Source organism: Nerophis lumbriciformis, linkage group LG10 (assembly GCF_033978685.3).
Source record: "Nerophis lumbriciformis linkage group LG10, RoL_Nlum_v2.1, whole genome shotgun sequence".
In the NCBI taxonomy this organism is placed as follows: Eukaryota; Metazoa; Chordata; class Actinopteri; order Syngnathiformes; family Syngnathidae; genus Nerophis; species Nerophis lumbriciformis.
In genome coordinates this window covers 41,049,133-41,068,397 of record NC_084557.2, presented here as the reverse complement: position 1 = coordinate 41,068,397, position 19,265 = coordinate 41,049,133, and the positions used below count along the sequence as shown (strand labels likewise).

General features: G+C 42.4%; 1 protein-coding gene across 2 annotated transcripts in view; it reads right to left on the bottom strand.

Annotated features, from left to right (window-relative positions):
• Positions 1-19,265, bottom strand: part of nell2a (neural EGFL like 2a) — a 389,930-nt gene that overhangs the window by 300,028 nt on the left and 70,637 nt on the right. For both annotated transcript variants that reach the window (XM_061969587.2, XM_061969588.2), the window contains exons 5-6: positions 13,590-13,686; positions 4,732-4,804 (exon numbers count right to left, since the gene is read on the bottom strand). In XM_061969587.2, the coding sequence (XP_061825571.2) occupies positions 4,732-4,804; positions 13,590-13,686 (170 nt within the window). The remainder of the gene's footprint in view (positions 1-4,731; positions 4,805-13,589; positions 13,687-19,265) is intronic.

Below are 19,265 nucleotides of genomic sequence, written 5' to 3'. Positions count from 1 at the left end.
TGGAGGAGGTGTGTCCGGACAAGAAAGATGTCCTCATCTATAGTTCCCAGGCGAATTACGATATGGGGCATAATTTACATCAGAGGTCGCCAAAGCAAGATCTACCCCTGCGTCAACTATGTTACATATATATACACTGTACATATACATACACATACAGTATATATATAAATACATATATACATGTACATACATATATATGTAAATGCATATGCATACATATGCATAGACATACATACAGCATATATCAGGGGTCCCCAAAGTTTTGACTTGGGGGCCGCATTGGGTTAAAAGAAAATTGTGTATATACATACATACATATTTACTGTATATATATATATACAGTATATATATATATATATGTATATATAGAATACTTAGGGCGTATATATATATATATATATATGTATATATATATATATATATATATATACATATATACACACACACAAATACATATATATATATATATAAACATATATATAAACATACATATATATATAAACATACACACATTATATATAAACATACACATATATATATATATAAACATACACTTATATATATATACATATATATACATACACATATATATATATAAACATACACATAAACATACACATATATATGTGTATACTGTAATATAGCTATGCCAACATTATAGCTATTTATATATATATATATATATATATATATATATATATATATATATATATATATATATATATATATATATATATGTGTCTTAATAAGGTTATCCAAAAAATAGTGCTCGATACCGTAGTAGAGCGCAATATATGTATGTGTGGGAAAAAAAATCACAAGACTACTTCATCTCCACAGGCCTGTTTCATGAGGGGTTCCCTCAATCATCAGGAGATGATGATGATGAGACTCCTGATGATTGAGGGAACCCCTCATGAAACAGGCCTGTGGAGATGAAGTAGTCTTGTGATTTTTTTTCCCCCCACACATACATTATATATATATATATATATATATATATATATATATATATATATATATATATATATATATATGTGTATGTTTATATATATAAGTGTATGTTTATATATATAAGTGTATGTTTATATATATATATATATATATATATATATATATATATATATATATATATGTATATATGTATGTTTATATACACCTCCTCTCTGAGCTGCCATCTTACCGTGGTAGAGGAGTTTGCGTGTCCCAATGATCCTAGGAGCTATGTTGTCCGGGGGCTTTATGCCCCCTGGCAGGGTCTCCCAAGACAAACTGGTCCTAGGTGAGGGATCAGACAAAGAGCAGCTCGAAGACCTCCATGAAAAATAAAAACAAAGGACCCAGATTTCCCTCGCCCGGACGCGGGTCACCGGTGCCCTCCTCTGGAGCCAGGCCCGGAGGTGGGGCACGATGGCGAGCGCCTGGTGGCCGGGTCTGTCCCCATGGGGCCCGGCTGGGCACAGCCCGAAGAGGCAACGTGGGTCCCCCCTCCAATGGGCTCACCACCAATAGCAGGGGTCATAGAGGTCGGGTGCGATGTGTGCTGGGCGGAAGCCGAAGGCAGGGCACTTGGCGGTCCGATCCTCGGCTACAGAAGCTAGCTCTTGGGACGTGGAACGTCACCTCGCTGGGGGGGAAGGAGCCTGAGCTAGTGCGCGAGGTGGAAAAGTTCCGGCTAGATATAGTCGGACTCACTTCGACGCACAGCAAGGGCTCTGGAACCAGTTCTCTCGAGAGGGGCTGGACTCTCTTCCACTCTGGCGTTGTCAGCAGTGAGAGGCGACGGGCTGGGGTGGCAATTCTTGTTGCCCCCCGGCTCAGAGCCTGCATGTTGAAGTTCAACCTGGTGGACGAGAGGGTAGCTTCCCTCCGCCTTCGGGTGGGTGGACGGGTCCTGACTGTGGTTTGCACTTACGCGCCAAACCGCAGCTCAGAGTACCCACCCTATTTGGATTCACTCGAGGGAGTACTGGAGAGTGCACCCCCGGGTGATTCCCTCGTTCTACTGGGGGACTTCAACGCTCATGTTGGCAACGACAGTGAAACCTGGAGAGGTGTGATTGGGAAGAATGGCAGCCCGGATCTGAACCTGAGCGGTGTTTTGTTATTGGACTTTTGTGCCCGTCACAGATTGTCCATAACGAACACCATGTTCAAACAAAAGGGTGTCCATATGTGCACTTGGCACCAGGACACCCTAGGCCGCAGTTCCATGATCGACTTTGTAGTTGTGTCATCGGATTTGCGGCCTCATGTTTTGGACACTCGGGTGAAGAGAGGGGCGGAGCTTTCTACCGATCACCACCTGGTGGTGAGTTGGCTGCGATGGTGGGGGAGGATGCTGGAGAGACCTGGCAGGCCCAAACGCATTGTGAGGGTTTGCTGGGAATGTCTGGCAGAGTCTCCTGTCAGAGAGAGTTTCAATTCCCACCTCCGGAAGAACTTTGAACATGTCACAAGGGAGGTGCTGGACATTGAGTCCGAATGGACCATGTTGTGCGCCTCTATTGTCGAGGCGGCTGATTGGAGCTGTGGCCGCAAGGTAGTTGGTGCCTGTCGTGGTGGTAATCCTAGAACCCGTTGGTGGACACCGGCGGTGAGGGATGCCGTCAAGCTGAAGAAGGAGTCCTATCGGGTTCTTTTGGCTCATAGGACTCCTGAGGCAGCGGACAGGTACCGACAGGCCAAGCGGTGTGCGGCTTCAGCGGTCGCGGAGGCAAAAACTCGGACATGGGAGGAGTTCGGGGAAGCCATGGAAAACGACTTCCGGACGGCTTCGAAGCGATTCTGGACCACCATCCGCCGCCTCAGGAAGGGGAAGCAGTGCACTATCAACACCGTGTATGGTGAGGATGGTGTTCTGCTGACCTCGACTGCGGATGTTGTGGATCGGTGGAGGGAATACTTCGAATACCTCTTCAATCCCACCAACACGTCTTCCTATGAGGAAGCAGTGCCTGGGGAATCTGTGGTGGGCTCTCCTATTTCTGGAGCTGAGGTTGCTGAAGTAGTTAAAAAGCTCCTCGGTGGCAAGGCCCCGGGGGTAGATGAGATCCGCCCCGGATTTCCTTAAGGCTCTGGATGCTGTGGGGCTGTCTTGGTTGACAATACTCTGCAGCATCGCGTGGACATCGGGGGCGGTACCTCTGGATTGGCAGACCGGGGTGGTGGTTCCTCTCTTTAAGAAGGGGAACCGGAGGGTGTGTTCTAACTATCGTGGGATCACACTCCTCAGACTTCCCGGTAAGGTCTATTCAGGTGTACTGGAGAGGAAGCTACGCCGGATAGTCAAACCTCGGATTAAGGAGGAACAGTGTGGTTTTCGTCCTGGTCGTGGAACTGTGGACCAGCTCTATACTCTCGGCAGGGTTCTTGAGGGTGCATGGGAGTTTGTCCAACCAGTCTACATGTGCTTTGTGGACTTGGAGAAGGCATTCGACCGTGTCCCTCGGGAAGTCCTGTGGGGAGTGCTCAGAGAGTATGGGGTATCGGACTGTCTGATTGTGGCGGTCCGCTCCCTGTATGATCAGTGCCAGAGCTTGGTCCGCATTGCCGGCAATAAGTCGGACACGTTTCCAGTGAGGGTTGGACTCCGCCAATGCTGTATTTATAGCTAGAATTCACGGAAATTCAAGTATTTCTTATATATATATATATATATATATATATATATATATATATATATATATATATATATATATATATATATATATATATATTCAAGAAATTCAAGTATTTCTTATATATATATATATATATATATATATATATATATATATATATATATATATATATATATAAAAGAAATACTTGAATTTCAGTGTTCATTTATTTACACATATACACACGCATAACACTCCTCTCTACTCATTGTTGTATTTGAAAGTGCAATGCTTTGCAGCCATAGCGCAGCCTTTGAAGGAGCATAGGTATGGGCAGCATCTGTGGAATTTAATTTGCAGGAAAGGAGTGAGTTTAGGGTTGAATTGTCCATCCTTGTTCTATTCTCTGTCACTATCTTTTTTTGGACATTACTACTTGCCGTAGTTTTGAAGCAATGCATGATGGGAATCCGGATGTTGTGTGTCAGTGTATTAACGTGCCGGGTGGAATAAACACACGCTGAGAAATAGCTCCGTGCCTGCCTACTTTATGGGTTATAGATAAACCTATGGATAATGGAGACATATATAATAGACTCCTTCTTGTGTGCAGTTGCGCACTGAGCTCCAAAAGCTGGAGATGTTATAACGTGACTGGGCCGGCACGCTGTTTATATGGAGGAAAGTGGACGTGACAACAGGCTGTCCTCACCCTGGTCCGGCTGGAAATCGGGAGAAATTCGGGAGAATGATTGTCCCGGGAAATTTTCGGGAGAGACACTGAAATTCGGGAGTCTCCCGGAAAATTCGTGAGGGTTGGCAAGTATGTCAGGGCTTACTAAAAGCGCTTTTAAAATTCCAGCTATAAGGCTAGATTTTGGACAACATTTCCAATTTACTATTAAAGAACCGCTGACACTAAAACTGTTCGAAAATACCTTCCTTATACTGTATGCATTCATTTCATTACTATCACTAATGTACCTCTCCAAATTATACTTAGTGTCCCTAAATTCTACTTTTTCTTACATTGTTGTCTGTTATGAGTCTCTGTCTATATCTATCTATCCATTATATTTATATTTTAAAGTTATAGGGCCCAGCAATAACAACATGGAGCACTCACTTCTGTTGAGATCTGGACACTGAGAGACGTATCCTTGCGGCATCACCACAATTTCCACGTCCTGCATCACCCCCTGAACACATACACAGACACACACACAAAGACTATAAAAGTAAACCAAGCGCAAACAAATAATGTTGTTCTTCTGGAGTGTGAGATGATAATAATAACAATAAAAGAGTCCGACAGCAAATCACAAATCACATCAGAACCGACCAGCATGTTTTCCTCAGGTCGTCTCTTGTATAAACAGCGGACACAAATTCAATTTCAGCGTGTTTTGAATCTATTGATTGCTTTCCATCCTGTGTGTGCAAACCCTTGAAAAAACAACTATGCACACAGAGTAGCATTGATACTGTGTCTCCAAGGCAACCACCATTCAATACGCATGTGCTTCTATTTCCTCAACAAGCTCGTGTCACTCCAATTTATTGGTCTTTAATTTAAAAAGAACACTTGTAGAAATGTTTTGATAAATGACATGGGAAGCTTGAATAGAAAAAGTTGTGTCTAATTTGTGATGGAACTATTGAGAGAAAAAACATTTCAATAGCAGGCACTTTACCCATTCCTCTTCTAATTCAATCATTTTTGGCTTAGTTGACAACCTTCTAGCTATTTGAAAATGAATGACATTTGTGAATGAAATAAGAAAAGCTATAGAAAATACATGCCATACTACAAACCCCAAAACCAGTAAAGTTGGCACGTTGTGTAAATGGTAAATAAAAACAGAATACAATGATTTTTCAACTTATATTCTATTGAATAGACTGCAAAGACAAGATATTTAATATTTGAACTGAGAAACTTCATTTTTCTTTGCAAATAATCTTTAACTTAGAATTTAATGGCAGCAACACATTGCAAAAAAGTTGTCACAGGGGCATTTTTACCACTGTGTCACATGGCCTTTCCTTTTAACGAAACTCAGTAAACATTTGGAAACTGAGGAGACCGATTTTTGAAGCTTTTCAGGTGGAATTATTTCCCATTCTTGCTTGATGTACAAGTAAGGAGACAGGTCTGGACTACAGGCAGGCCAGTCTAGTACCTGCACTCTTTTACTATGAAACTACGCTGTTGTAACACGTGAATTGGCATTGTCTTGCTGAAATAAGCAGGGGCGTCCATGATAACGTTGCTTGGATGGCAACATATGTTGCTCCAAAACCTGTATGTATCTTTCAGCATTAATGGCGCCTTCACAGATGTGTAAGTTACCCATGTCTTGGGCACTAATACACCCCCATACCATCACAGATGCTGGCTTTTGAACTTTGCGCCTATAACAATCCAGATGGTTATTTTTCTCTTTGTTCAAGAGGACACGACGTCCACAGTTTCCAAAAACAATTTGAAATGTGGACTCGTCAGACCACGGAACACTTTTACAATTTGCATCAGTCCATCTTAGATGAGCTCAGGCCCAGCGAAGCCGGCAACGTTTCTGGGTGTTGTTGATAAATGGCTTTCGCTTTGCATAGTAGAGCTGTGTGGTGTGTTCCAGCACATCTTCAACATGAGCATTAGGCTGCAGAAAGTCCCCACACTGTGGAAAACTTCATGCGTGGTCCTCATCCCCAAGTGCACGCGACCAAGCATGTCGAAGAACTACAGGCCGGTGGCTTTAACCTCCCATATCATGAAGACCATGGAGAGATTGGTCCTGGAACAACTCCGCCCGACGATCAAGCCCCACCTGGACCCACTCCAGTTCGCCGACCAGCCCCGACTGGGAGTGGAGGACGCGGTCATCTACCTGCTGAACCGAGCCCACACCCACCTAGACAAGCCTGCGAGCAGTGTGAGGGTCATTGTGGAGGGGGGCGTGGTCTGCGGGCCTGCCGCGGAGCGGGGTGTGTATGAACCGGCCTCGGAGCACAGCTGGCAGGTGATTGGATTACCCAGCTGGGGCTGATCATCCAATCACCTGCCATGCTTATCAGCACCAACCGCGCCGACACACGAGGTTGGAGTTGGAGTTAAGCAGACGCACGCACCCACAAGAAAGACTGAAAAGTTGTAGAGCAGAGTGCTGTCCTGGCGTGTGCATACGACAATAACAGATTGTTCAACCCAGAGAGGGCTTCCGAGACGGTCTATTGCGGTCAGGAGAAGCCACAAGAGAGAAACCTCCACAGTCATGTTTTTTGACTTCCCCAGTGCTTTCGATACCATACGACCGGGGCTACTGAGTGTGACATTAGAGACGATGCAGGTGGAGGCACCCTTGGTGTCCTGCGTTGTTGATTACCTGACTGACAGACCACAGTACGTGCGACTGCAGGACTGTGTGTCTGACAGGCTGGTCAGCAACACCGGGGCCCCGCAGGGCAGTCCTCTCCCCCTTCCTCTTTTCCAACTACACCACCGATTTCCACTATCACTCCTGCCACCTTCAGAAGTTTTCTGATGACTCTTCGATAGTGGGGTGTATTGAGGATGGTGATGATGAGGAATACAGGGCACTGGTGGAGGACTTTGTCACATGGTGTGGAAAGAACCACCTACAGCTTAATGTGACGAAGACCAAGGAGCTAGTTGTGGACCTGGGAAGGAGGAGGAGTACTCCAGCGACCCCTGTTTCCATCAGGGGGGTCGAGGTGGACATGGTTGAGGATTATAAATACCTCGGAGTACACATGGACAACCAGCTGAATGGGTCAAAACACGCTGAGGCACTCTACAAGAAAGAGGCTAGGATCCTTCAACATCTGTACAAAGATGATGAAGATGTTATACGAGTCGGTGGTGGCGGGCACCTTCTTGTACGCCGTGGCCTGCTGGGGAAGCGGGCTGAGAGCGAGGGACGCAAACAGGCTGGACAAGCTGGTAAGGAAGGCCAGTAACGTGGTGGGAGTGGAGCTAGACTCTCTGGCGGTGGTGTCAGAGAGGAGAAGTCTAGCAAAGCTCCTAGCCATTATGGACAACACCTCCCACCCACTACACTCGGACCTGGTGGAGAGAATGAGCACGTTCAGTGGAAGCCTCAGACTCCCAAAATGCAACACGGAACGACACAGGAGGTCCTTCATACCGACAGCCATCAAACTGTATAATGCATATGTTCCTTTTTGACTGTACTTAAATGTATAATAGACTGTATTTATATTATTCACATGTGAATATTTGCTGTATAATAGACTGTATTTACATTATTCACATGTGAATAATGCTGTATAATAGACTGTATTTATATTATTCACATGTGAATAATGCTGTATAATAGACTGTATTTATATTATTCACATGTGAATAATGCTGTATAATAGACTGTATTTATATTATTCACATGTGAATAATGCTGTATAATAGACTGTATTTATATTATTCACATTTGAATAATGCTGTATAATAGACTGTATTTATATTATTCACATGTAAAAAAAATACTTAAGTGTTTATTGTGAGCGAACTGTGGTGCTGAAATTCCTCCAGGGATCAATAAAGTACTTTGTATTCTATTCTATTTTATTCTAGAGTTTTAACTTGCACTTACAGATGTAGCAATGAACTGTAGTTACTGACAGTGGTTTTCTGAAATGTTCCTGAGCTCATGTGGTGATATCCTTTACACACTGATGTCGGTTTTTGATGCAGTACTGCCTGAGGTATCTAAGGTCACGGGCATTCAATGGTGGTTTTCAGCCTTGCTGCTTACGTGCAGCGATTTCTCCAGATTCTCTGAACCTTTTGATATTACGGACCGTATATGGCGAAATACCTGAATTCCTTGCAATAGCTTGTTGAGAAATGTTGTTCTTAAACAATTTGCTCACGCACTTGTTCACAAAGTGGTGACCCTCGCCCCATCCTTGTTTGTGAATGACTGAGCATTTCATGGAAGCTGCTTTTATACCCAATCATGGCACCCACCTGTTCTCAATTAGCCTGTTCACCTGTGGGATGTTCCAAATAAGTGTTTGATGAGCATTCCTCAACTTTCTCAGTCTTTTTTGCCACTTGTGCCAGCTTTTTTGAAACATGTTGCAGGCATCAAATTCCAAATGAGCTGATATTTGCAAAAAATAACAAAGTTTTCCAGTTCGAATGTTAAGTATCTTGTCTTTGCAGTCTATTCAGTTGAATATAGGTTGAAAAGGATTTGCAAATCATGGTATTTTGTTTTTATTTACCATTTACACAAAGTGTAATGTCTGTGTGTTCATGTTTTGTTTGGCCATGTGCTATTTTGGATTTTGTCAGTTTTCACTCCCCGTTTTGTTTCCATGACAACCCATTAGTTTTCACCTGTCCTCATGTCACACACCTGATTCATTTGCACTCACGCACCTGTTGTTAATCATGTCTGTGTTATATTTAAGCTTTTCATTTTCTGTTGGTCGGCCTGCGACATCACATTCATGCTCTGCACTCTTGACACGCTGCTTACTCTGTCCAGGTCATAGTCCATGCTGCTCTTTTCTTGCCACGTAAGTTTTTTGTTTATTCAAGCCACTGTTTTGTACCTCCGCTGTGAGCGCCTTTTGTTTGTTCCTTTTTTCCATAGTTCTGCCTTTGTGCGAGTTTTGTTTTATTAGTCAAGTTTGTTCCCCGCCTTGTGCGCGCCTTTTGTTTATACTTTTTATAATCTATTATTAAATCATGTATTTAACTTCACGCCATGTCTAGTCCAAATCCTTTGCACCATGGGAAAACAAACCACGCCAGAGTCCAAGTCTTGACAAATATAGGTTGAAAAGGATTTGCAAACCATTGTATTTAGTTTTTATTTACGATTTACACAACGTGCCAACTTCACTGGTTTTGGGGTTTATATGTTAATACTAATTACTAATAAGACATACTTATTTTTTTTTAAATGTTTGCAATAAAATATACCGTATTTTCCGCACTATAAGGCGCACCTAAAAACCTCCAATTTTGTCAAAAGCTAACAGTGCGCCTTTTAATCCGGTGCGCCTTATATATGGACCAATATTGAGCCACAACAAAACTAAACTTCATTTTCATAAAGTTTAGGTCTCGCAACTACAGTAAACAGCCGCCAACTTCTTTTTCCCCCGTAGAGGAAGAAGTTCTTCTATGGTAAGCAGCCGCCCCCGTAGAAGAAGAAGAAGCGCGCGGTGCATGCTGGGATATATGACTGCGCGTGGCGTGCCGTTTTGATTTCCATTTGTTTGTTTATGTAAAGACCCCAAAATGGCTCCTATTAAGAGACACGCTTAAAGGGGAACATTATCACCAGACCTATGTAAGCGTCAATATACACCTTGATGTTGCAGAAAAAAGACCATATATTTTTTTAACCGATTTCGAACTCTAAATGGGTGAATTTTGGCGAATTAAACGCCTTTCTAATATTCGCTCTCGGAGCGATGACGTCACAACGTGGCGTCACATCGGGAAGCAATCCGCCATTTTCTCAAACACCGAGTCAAATCAGCTCTGTTATTTTCCGTTTTTTCGACTGTTTTCCGTACCTTGGAGACATCATGCCTCGTCGATGTGTTGTCGGAGGGTGTAACAACACAAACAGGGACGGATTCAAGTTGCACCAGTGGCCCAAAGATGCGAAAGTGGCAAGAAATTGGACGTTTGTTCCACACACTTTACCGACGAAAGCTATGCTACGACAGAGATGGCAAGAATGTGTGGATATCCTGCGACACTCAAAGCAGATGCATTTCCAACGATAAAGTCAAAGAAATCTGCCGCCAGACCCCCATTGAATCTGCCGGAGTGTGTGAGCAATTCAGGGACAAAGGCCCTCGGTAGCACGGCAAGCAATGGCAGCAGTTTGTTCCCGCAGACGAGCGAGCTAAACCCCCTATCGACCCTAGCTTCCCTGGCCTGCTGACATTAACTCCAAAACTGGACAGATCAGCTTTCAGGAAAAGAGCGCGGATGAGGGTATGTCTACAGAATATATTAATTGATGAAAATTGGGCTGTCTGCACTCTCAAAGTGCATGTTGTTGCCAAATGTATTTCATATGCTGTAAACCTAGTTCATAGTTGTCAGTTTCCTTTAATGCCAAACAAACACATACCAATCGTTGGTTAGAAGGCGATCGCCGAATTAGTCCTCGCTTTCTCCCGTGTCGCTGGCTGTCGTGTCGTTTTCGTCGGTTTCGCTTGCATACGGTTCAAACCGATATGGCTTAATAGCTTCAGTTTCTTCTTCAATTTCGTTTTCGCTACCTGCCTCCACACTACAACCATCCGTTTCAATACATTCGTAATCTGTTGAATCGCTTAAGCCGCTGAAATCCGAGTCTGAATCCGAGCTAATGTCGCTATAGCTTGCTGTTCTTTCCGCCATGTTTGTTTGTGTTGGCTTCACTATGTGACGTCACAGGAAAATGGACGGGTGTTTATAACGATGGTTAAAATCAGGCACTTTGAAGCTTTTTTTAGGGACATTGCGTGATGGGTAAAATTTTGAAAAAATCTTTGAAAAATATAATAAGCCACTGGGAACTGATTTTTAATGGTTTTAACCATTCTGAAATTGTGATAATGTTCCCCTTTAAGACGCAGAGTTTAAACTTAAGACGATCAGTCACGCAGTAGAACACGGGAATAGAGCAGCAGCGACACTGACTCCATTAATGACGACTTCGACGAAGATGTTGGATGCTGTATTCGCCCAACTGTTTAATTCAGACACTGAAGAAAAAGAATTCGAGGGATTCGTGGATGAGGAATAACTTCATAAAGTGAGCTTTACATGTTTATTTTGTGTGTTGCGTTGTGTGACATTAACGTTTGAGCAACGTTGAGTTATTGATATATTGTTATTGCTCTGCACTATTGAGTGTTACTATATTGTGATTGCACTAACGTTTGATTTACCGTAACAGAATCACTGTTTTTTTAGGTATTTATTGAATCAGGGAAAAGTTCCCCTCCACTATGTGATATAAATGTTGCACTACATGTTATACCTTGCTGTTGTTAAAAGATAAACAAAACACCACGTCACTGACTTTACCTCGGGGAAAATAATAAAACAGCTGTGTATTCATTTTGGGAGTGAACAAAGTTGTCAGAACGCTGGTTTGTAATCTATTAATAAAGTTTGACTGACCTATCTGACTGTTTTGTTGACATTCCCTTTAGCGCAGCTCCATCTAATGGATGCATAGGTGCGCCTTATAATCCGGTGCGCCTTATATATATATGTCATGTCTGTGTTGATCATATTTTTGTTTGGCCATGTGCTGTTTGGTTTTGGACTCTTTTTAGTTCCTGCTTTTCACTCCCTTGTCTTGTTTCCATGGTTACCCATTAGTTTCACCTGTTCCACGTTTGGACTCATTGTGCACTCTTGTTTGTCACCGTAGCAACCCAATTGTTTTCACCTGTCATGTCACGCACCTGTTTTGAGTCACGCACCTGTTGTTAATCATGTCTGTGTTATTTAAGCTTTTCATTTTCTGTTGTTCGTCCTGGTGTCATATCCTTTCTAACCCTGCTATCCTCTTGTATCAAGCCATGTTCACAGTCCCATGCCACAGTAAGTGTTTTTATTTCGTGTTCACAGTTTCTGCCTTTGTGCAAAGTTTTGTTTTCATTCGCCAAGTTTTTTACCTCCGCCATTGTGCGCGCCTTTTGTTTGCTTCTGTTTTGTAGTTTGTTAGTGTTTAAAATAAATCATGTACCCACCATCAAGCCATGTCCGATCCAAGTTCACTTGCATCTCGGGAAAACAATCACTCCATAGTCCACGTTTTGACAATATATGAACAAAGTTTTGAAATATGCCATTCATTGAAGGTGCGCCTTATAATGCGGAAAATACGGTGTATATATATATGCATTATCAACAATAATGCGAATGATATGATGACGTCACATTGACTGCGCCCCACATGTAGCTTTCAAGCTGGGGGAAACCCTGGATACTCTCTCCAGTTTAGTAAAGGAGGAAAAACTGCATGAGAAATGACATACTGCATTGGATGCTATTATATAGTATAATAGCAAAAGGGAGGAAAGTCCCCAGAATGTAAGATACACCTGACTACACACACGCACACAAAGATGCCATGCCTGCCAGTCACTGTCAGACAGACTAAAATAGTTCTAGTCGCTGATAAGATGCACTGTGATTCCAGTCAGATCTGTCACGGCGTTCCACTCGCTTTCCGTCTTCCGTCTGACTTTGCTGTGAGTTGGATTCATTTTTCTCTCATAAATCACGGAAGAGCCCGGGCCTCCGCTTTAATCTAACATCATTTTAGAAGCTGGCGCCGGCCTGCTGTTTTTTTTCTTTCTTTTTTACTGCAAAAATGCACTGGAGAGTCGTAAAAAGCAAAGTACAATGTTGAGACTCGTCTCATAGCTCCAAAAGACTTGTGAGTGGTCCTGCCTGTGGTGCTGATTGGCTAATCGTTATTCCCCTGCAGAGCTCATTGAATCGACCAAGAAACTGCTGTTTCATGTCAAGAACACAGACAAAGGTCTGGACCCGAGGAAATGTGACAAACATTCTGCCTCGTCTTGTGCAGTCCAATCTGGGAGGCTGCCCGATTGATAAACAATACCTGCACAGAACCAATCTAATGAGCATGGTCCAGAGGCGACTCACTGACTTCTCCTAAATCAGCAATGTCAGGCTTTTGCTGAGATAATTGGGCTTAGCTGCATTCTTAAGGACGAGGAAGCAAATAATGACATGAAAGAAATGCCGATCGGGATGGACGGCCCAGCAACACTCGAATATTAAAAATGGCAACGCATGCAATTAAATTCAGCAGCTCCATCATTAATATAAAAACAAACACAAAGGATAGCGGGGATGAGTTATAAAAAGGACTCGGGCGTGCTCATTTTCTTTATGGCGCAGTAACACAAAATATCCGATATTTGGGGAGAAATGCTGACCTTGAAAAACCCATGTGCAGTGTTCCTCTGTCCAAGCCAGAAGGAGGCGTCCTTGGGTATGTCCATGAAGGGGGCTTCCACCACCCGCTCGTAGATCCTAGAAAACACATACAAGAAGTGATGCAGTGGGATTAACTTGCTTTACCAATCTAGAACGGTTATTTCCCCACAGGCCTTGACCTGTTATATCTCTGAATGAGATCTTTCTAGGTCTCTGTGGTCCAACCATATGTCCTTCCTAAAGGTCCCCTGTGATGCAAAATTGACTTTTTAATAATGCTATAAGAGTAATATATGACCCCGTAGCATTTTTTATGACTGCTCAATATCGTCTGTTTCTTTTCAGAGAAGAGGCGCTCCAACGGTCGCTTTTGAAGGTGCGGTTTTTCATGACATCGTGAAGGGAAAACCTCCTCCCTCATGGACATGATAAGCTTGTTCGCTTGTTAGGGACACACTGACACTCACGACCTCCAAGCAATTTGATTTGGTACATGGTGTAATGATAAGTGTGACCAGTAGATGGCAGTCACACATAAGAGATCCGTGTGGACTGCAGGATGACGCCTGTTCTAGTATCCATATATGGTGAAAGTTTACCCAAAGTGCTTTGTAGTCCGACGATACTCCTTTTGCTCCATCTTCTTGTTATGGGCATTCATCCTTCGCTGTTGTCATTTCTAATACAATGTGGCGTACAGTTTACCCTATATCTATCAGTAGAGTTGCTATGGAAATGCTAAAAAGCACAGGCCTGGGAGAAAATGCTGTCAAAGTGGAGGCACGTAAATAAGACCGCCCATAAAAGTAGATGGTCTGTAACACATAATCTATGCAACAATTTGATCAAAGAACCACCATTACATGTTATGTAGACCACAAGGAAGTGTTTTATCCATCCATCCATCCATTTTCTACCGCTTGTCCCTTTTGGGGTCGCAGGGGGTGCTGGAGCCTATCTCAGCTGCATTCGGGCGGAAGGCAGGGTACACCCTGGACAAGTCGCCACCTCATCGCAGGGCCAACACAGATAGACAGACAACATTCACACTCACATTCACACACTAGGTTTTAGATGTTGAAAAAAAATATCAAAATATGACCCTTTTAATGCGCTTTATTAGCCGGTGCGCCCTATTGTCGGAAAAAATACGATACATTTTGGTTTTGTTCACACTGTAGGTCAATTTGGATTTTTTTTTGCCCACACGCGACCTGTTAAAGATTTTTTTCATGTCCCTGTGAACAGTGCAATTCCACATTTTTCATATCCGACCCAGGCCTCTTTCGTATGTGGAAATAAATCGGATTTATATGCGGAGCAAAATATCCCGTGAAACTGCCAAAACCAAAATACTTCTTTCTTAATCTTCTACGCTCAAAAATTTAGATCAGAAAATATTGACTTTAATTGTACACAAACTTTGAAATTCCACAAATGCACCAGTACTTAGACGACTAGAGGGGAAGCCCTGTTTACTTCCGTAAACATTGCATTGCGTGCAATGTTGTGTTATGTCTGCATGCGGGTCAGATTGCATTCCATGCAATGTAATTGAATGTAGCGCGTCGCCACAGTATTTTTATTACCGCCACACCTTAAAAATAAGTTTTTTTTTCTCTTGACAACAAATTAAAGTAATATAATAAATTATAGCCCCCAGAATAAATACAGAAAGTCTGACGCTATTTTTAACTTTTCTTACCAATCTTATGATAACAAATGGCACAATTCCAACAGGTTTTACCTCCCATGAAAATACTTTCGTTTTGTGAGTCTTCGCTTCACCGCCGGACACACAACAACACTTCCTAATTCTCCGCCAATCACCTTTCAGGCACGAACGTTGTGTTTGCAAACATGAGAAAAACTAACATCAAATCCAAACCACACAAACATAAAATATTAACATTACCTGGTCGTTACAGTATGAACTGATATATATAGCCTATTATTTGCACACTGTTGACAAGTGATGTATCAAAAACTCGACCACCAAAAAAAACACTTTTATGTCTAAAAAACGGATGTAAACAAAACGCACGACATTGTCTGGAGCGTTGTCAGCATGTCTGTGATGTGGACCTGATTTTTATATATATTGTAGATATACCCTCAGACAGCCATCTACAAAATGTGCAGATATTAAGAGGACAGTGGCTGCTTTTAAAAAGAGAAATTAGAGCAACAGCGCCAAGCAAGTGTGACGTCATGTTCGCTTCAGCCGCTTTAGTCAGGGACATGGAGGGACAGAAGTAGAGTTCATAAACACGAGTACATTTTATGATAACACCAGAAGAAGATGCTAGATTTGTTGCCAGTTGTTTTAAATTTAGAAAGTCATTAAAAGTATGTACCTTGTACAAAAAGCAGCAACCATTGAAAATATGGCAAAACGATAAAAAAAAATATGTTTATACTAATTAATAATAACAGATTTTTAAATGTACCGTATTTTTCGGACTATAAGTCACAGTTTTTTTTTCATAGTTTGGCCGGGGGTGCGACTTATACTCAGGAGCGACTTATGTGTGAAATTATTAACAAATTACCGTAAAATATATAACAATATCATTTAGCTCATTCACGTAAGAGACTAGACGAATAAGATTTCATTGGATTTAGCAATTAGGAGTGACAGATTGGGGGTGGGGGGTGGGCTCGTGGGGGCCCGGTTGCCGGTGGGGCGGGGGCGGTCTTCCCGTCCGGTTGCGGGGAGTCTCTGGGTCCCTCGGGTGGGGCGTCTCGCCTTTCTGCCCGTGTGGGGTGTGGTCTCTCGCTGGCTTGGGGTCTGGCTGTCCCCTGCTTTTCTCGTGCCCTGTCCTCTGCCGGGTGCGTATGTCTGCGGCCTGCTGCTGGCCCTTGTGGGCGGTACGGTGGGCCGGGCTCTGGGGTTCCTGTCGCTGGCCGGCTTGGCTGCGTGGGGGCGGTGGTCCCTGGTTCCCTGGGCACCACGCCTACTGTTTGTGGGTTGGGCTCTCGGGGGTGATGGGGCCGTGCTCTGGCTCCCACGCACTCTGGGAGTCGAATGTATTGTACATACAAATTCACATATGCTCACATACGTACATAGGTACCTACGCTCCCACATACATACACAAATACAGTACATATTTACCTACCTAAAGTTCGTACATCCACACGCACATTCAATATACAAACATACACATACACATACTGTACATATACACTTACTGTACAAACACATATACACATTCTGTACATATACATTCATTGTACAAACACATATACACATTCTGTACATATACAAGTACATATGCATACTTACACTCATGCACATAATCACGTTTCATCAAACATATATTAACGTTGTTGCCCTAGGGTAAACTGGGTGTAACACATGGCACACTGACAAAGCTTAACCTATTGTGACTATAACAATCTACAAGGTTAATGTAGGTTGCTTCTCTTTCTCCCCCTCCATTTTTCTGCATTCTTTCGTATCTCAAGTTATCATTACGTATATGTATTGTTGCATTTAAACAACTGTATTGTTGATAATAAAGGTAAATTATTGGTATTGTTCATTATCAATAGCGCTATTTCTATTGGTATTTGTATTGATCCATTTGTAGTGTAATAATGCTCATTGTCATTTCTGTATTATTTTTTATTTTTCGCTAACTGCTTATTTGCTATTACTTTTACCATCATATTTGTACATGTCGTATTTGCTGATGTTGCTCTATTGTTGTTGTTGTTGTTTGCTGTTGTTGTTTTTGTCTCTCTGTCTAATCCCCCTCTTGTCCCCACAATTTCCCCCTCTGTCTTCTTTTTTTCTTTTTCTATCCCCTCCTGCTCCGGCCCGGCTGCACTAAATGATAATATAAATACATTTAATAAAGTCAAATACAAATAAGGCAACAAGAGAAGTATCCTACACTTCTCTTTTGTAAAGTAAATCTGAACAGCCGACATGGGCATCTACATCAACTATATGATTTGCCTGAGAAGCTGGACAGGACACAAAAAAAAAAAAAAAAAAAAAAAAAGGAGTGACAGATTGTTTGGTAAACGTATAGCATGTTCTATAATTATTTGAATGACTCTTACCATAATATGTTACGTTAACATACCAGGCACGTTCTCAGTTGGTTATTTATGCCTCATATAACGTACACTTATTCAGCCTGTTGTTCACTATTCTTTATTTTAAATTGCCTTTCAAATGTCTATTCTTGGTGTTGGGTTTTATCAAATACATTTCCCCAAAAAATGTTACTTATACTCCAGTGCGACTTATATATGTTTTTTCCCTTCTTTATTATGCATTTTCGGCCGGTGCGACTTATACTCCGGAGCGACTTATACATTTTCTGAGACCTTTTAAAGAAAATCATATCATCATAGCAAATTATGCAAATTACTCAACGACGTCGTGGTGACCACGACCATACCCACGCCCCAACAGCCACAGGTATCTTAGCAGTTCGGGGGAAACCCTGCATTCACATTAAAAATCTAATTTTTTTTGGTTTGCCACCACGAAGGTTGGATTTGCCAAAAATGTCAGAATTGGAAATCTGACACCCCAGTTTGAATGTAGTCTTTTATTCATATATTATTCACTGTTACAAGCGGCCGGCAGCCATAACTGCAATGAAAACAAGTTTGACACACTTAAACTGTCTAAATACCAAAAGTAGCATTCAGGGAACATTTTAGACAAAACATTTTCATTGCACTATTGTGGAACTTACTTAGATTGGTTAAAATATAATGGGAGCTTCAGGACAATTTCAAAATGTCACCTCACCCCTTTCACAGGAGCTCTTTCTTGGTCTGTAGAAATGTTGTCCTCGCCCGTTGGAAAATCAGTGTTTAACTCTTCAGAATAGCAACACTCAAAATCTGAGTGACGCTATGTTAGGTAACGCTTGGTCATGAAGTGCTGCAGTGGCAATAAACGCTGACACGGAGGGGAACCGTGACTCACTCCGCACCGAGCATACACTTAAAGAAGTAAGTACTTTGTGATCACGACACAAAACTGCCGGCGAAATGTGCAGCGGGCCTTTTTTGTCGCTGAACTATTTTTTTTCACCTGATGTGAAAAGCAAACAAAAAGGTTCGCCTTGAGAGAGACTCAGTGGCGATTGCTCCAAGACTGCGAGGAAAGCCTCAGTTTCCCCCAAAATGTCAAAAAAATGAGTGCTCAAATGTTTCATTGACTAAATATGCCCTAGAAAGTGTTTGACTTCTGTTCAGAATCAGCTACTTTCGTGACAGCTGACACAATTTTCTTCTCGATTATTGCGGTTGTGGTGGCATCACAGTGCATTAAAAGGTGCTGAAGCTTAACATCCAGTGACTTCAATAGGGGAGCAGAGAGTGTGTTGTTCCACTGCAACCAAACAAGACAGTCCTGAAAGTGTATGGAAAGTGGGCTTGGCTGGCCTGGATGCCGAGCTTCCGCATGATGATTGGATGATCGGTCTAAGCCTGAATCCCTTTTTAACTGACCGCAAAACTAGCGAATTAGTCAGAGCATTTTTCAAGTTTCACTCCGTTGTTCCAAGTTGATATGGAGAACTTTCTAATCCTGTAAGTGACATTTTCTTTGTAAAATCTAGCATCTTAATATATTGCAGTGTTGTCCCAAAACCAATATGTATTTTGATACTTTTAGGTACTTTTCTAAATAAGGGGGACCA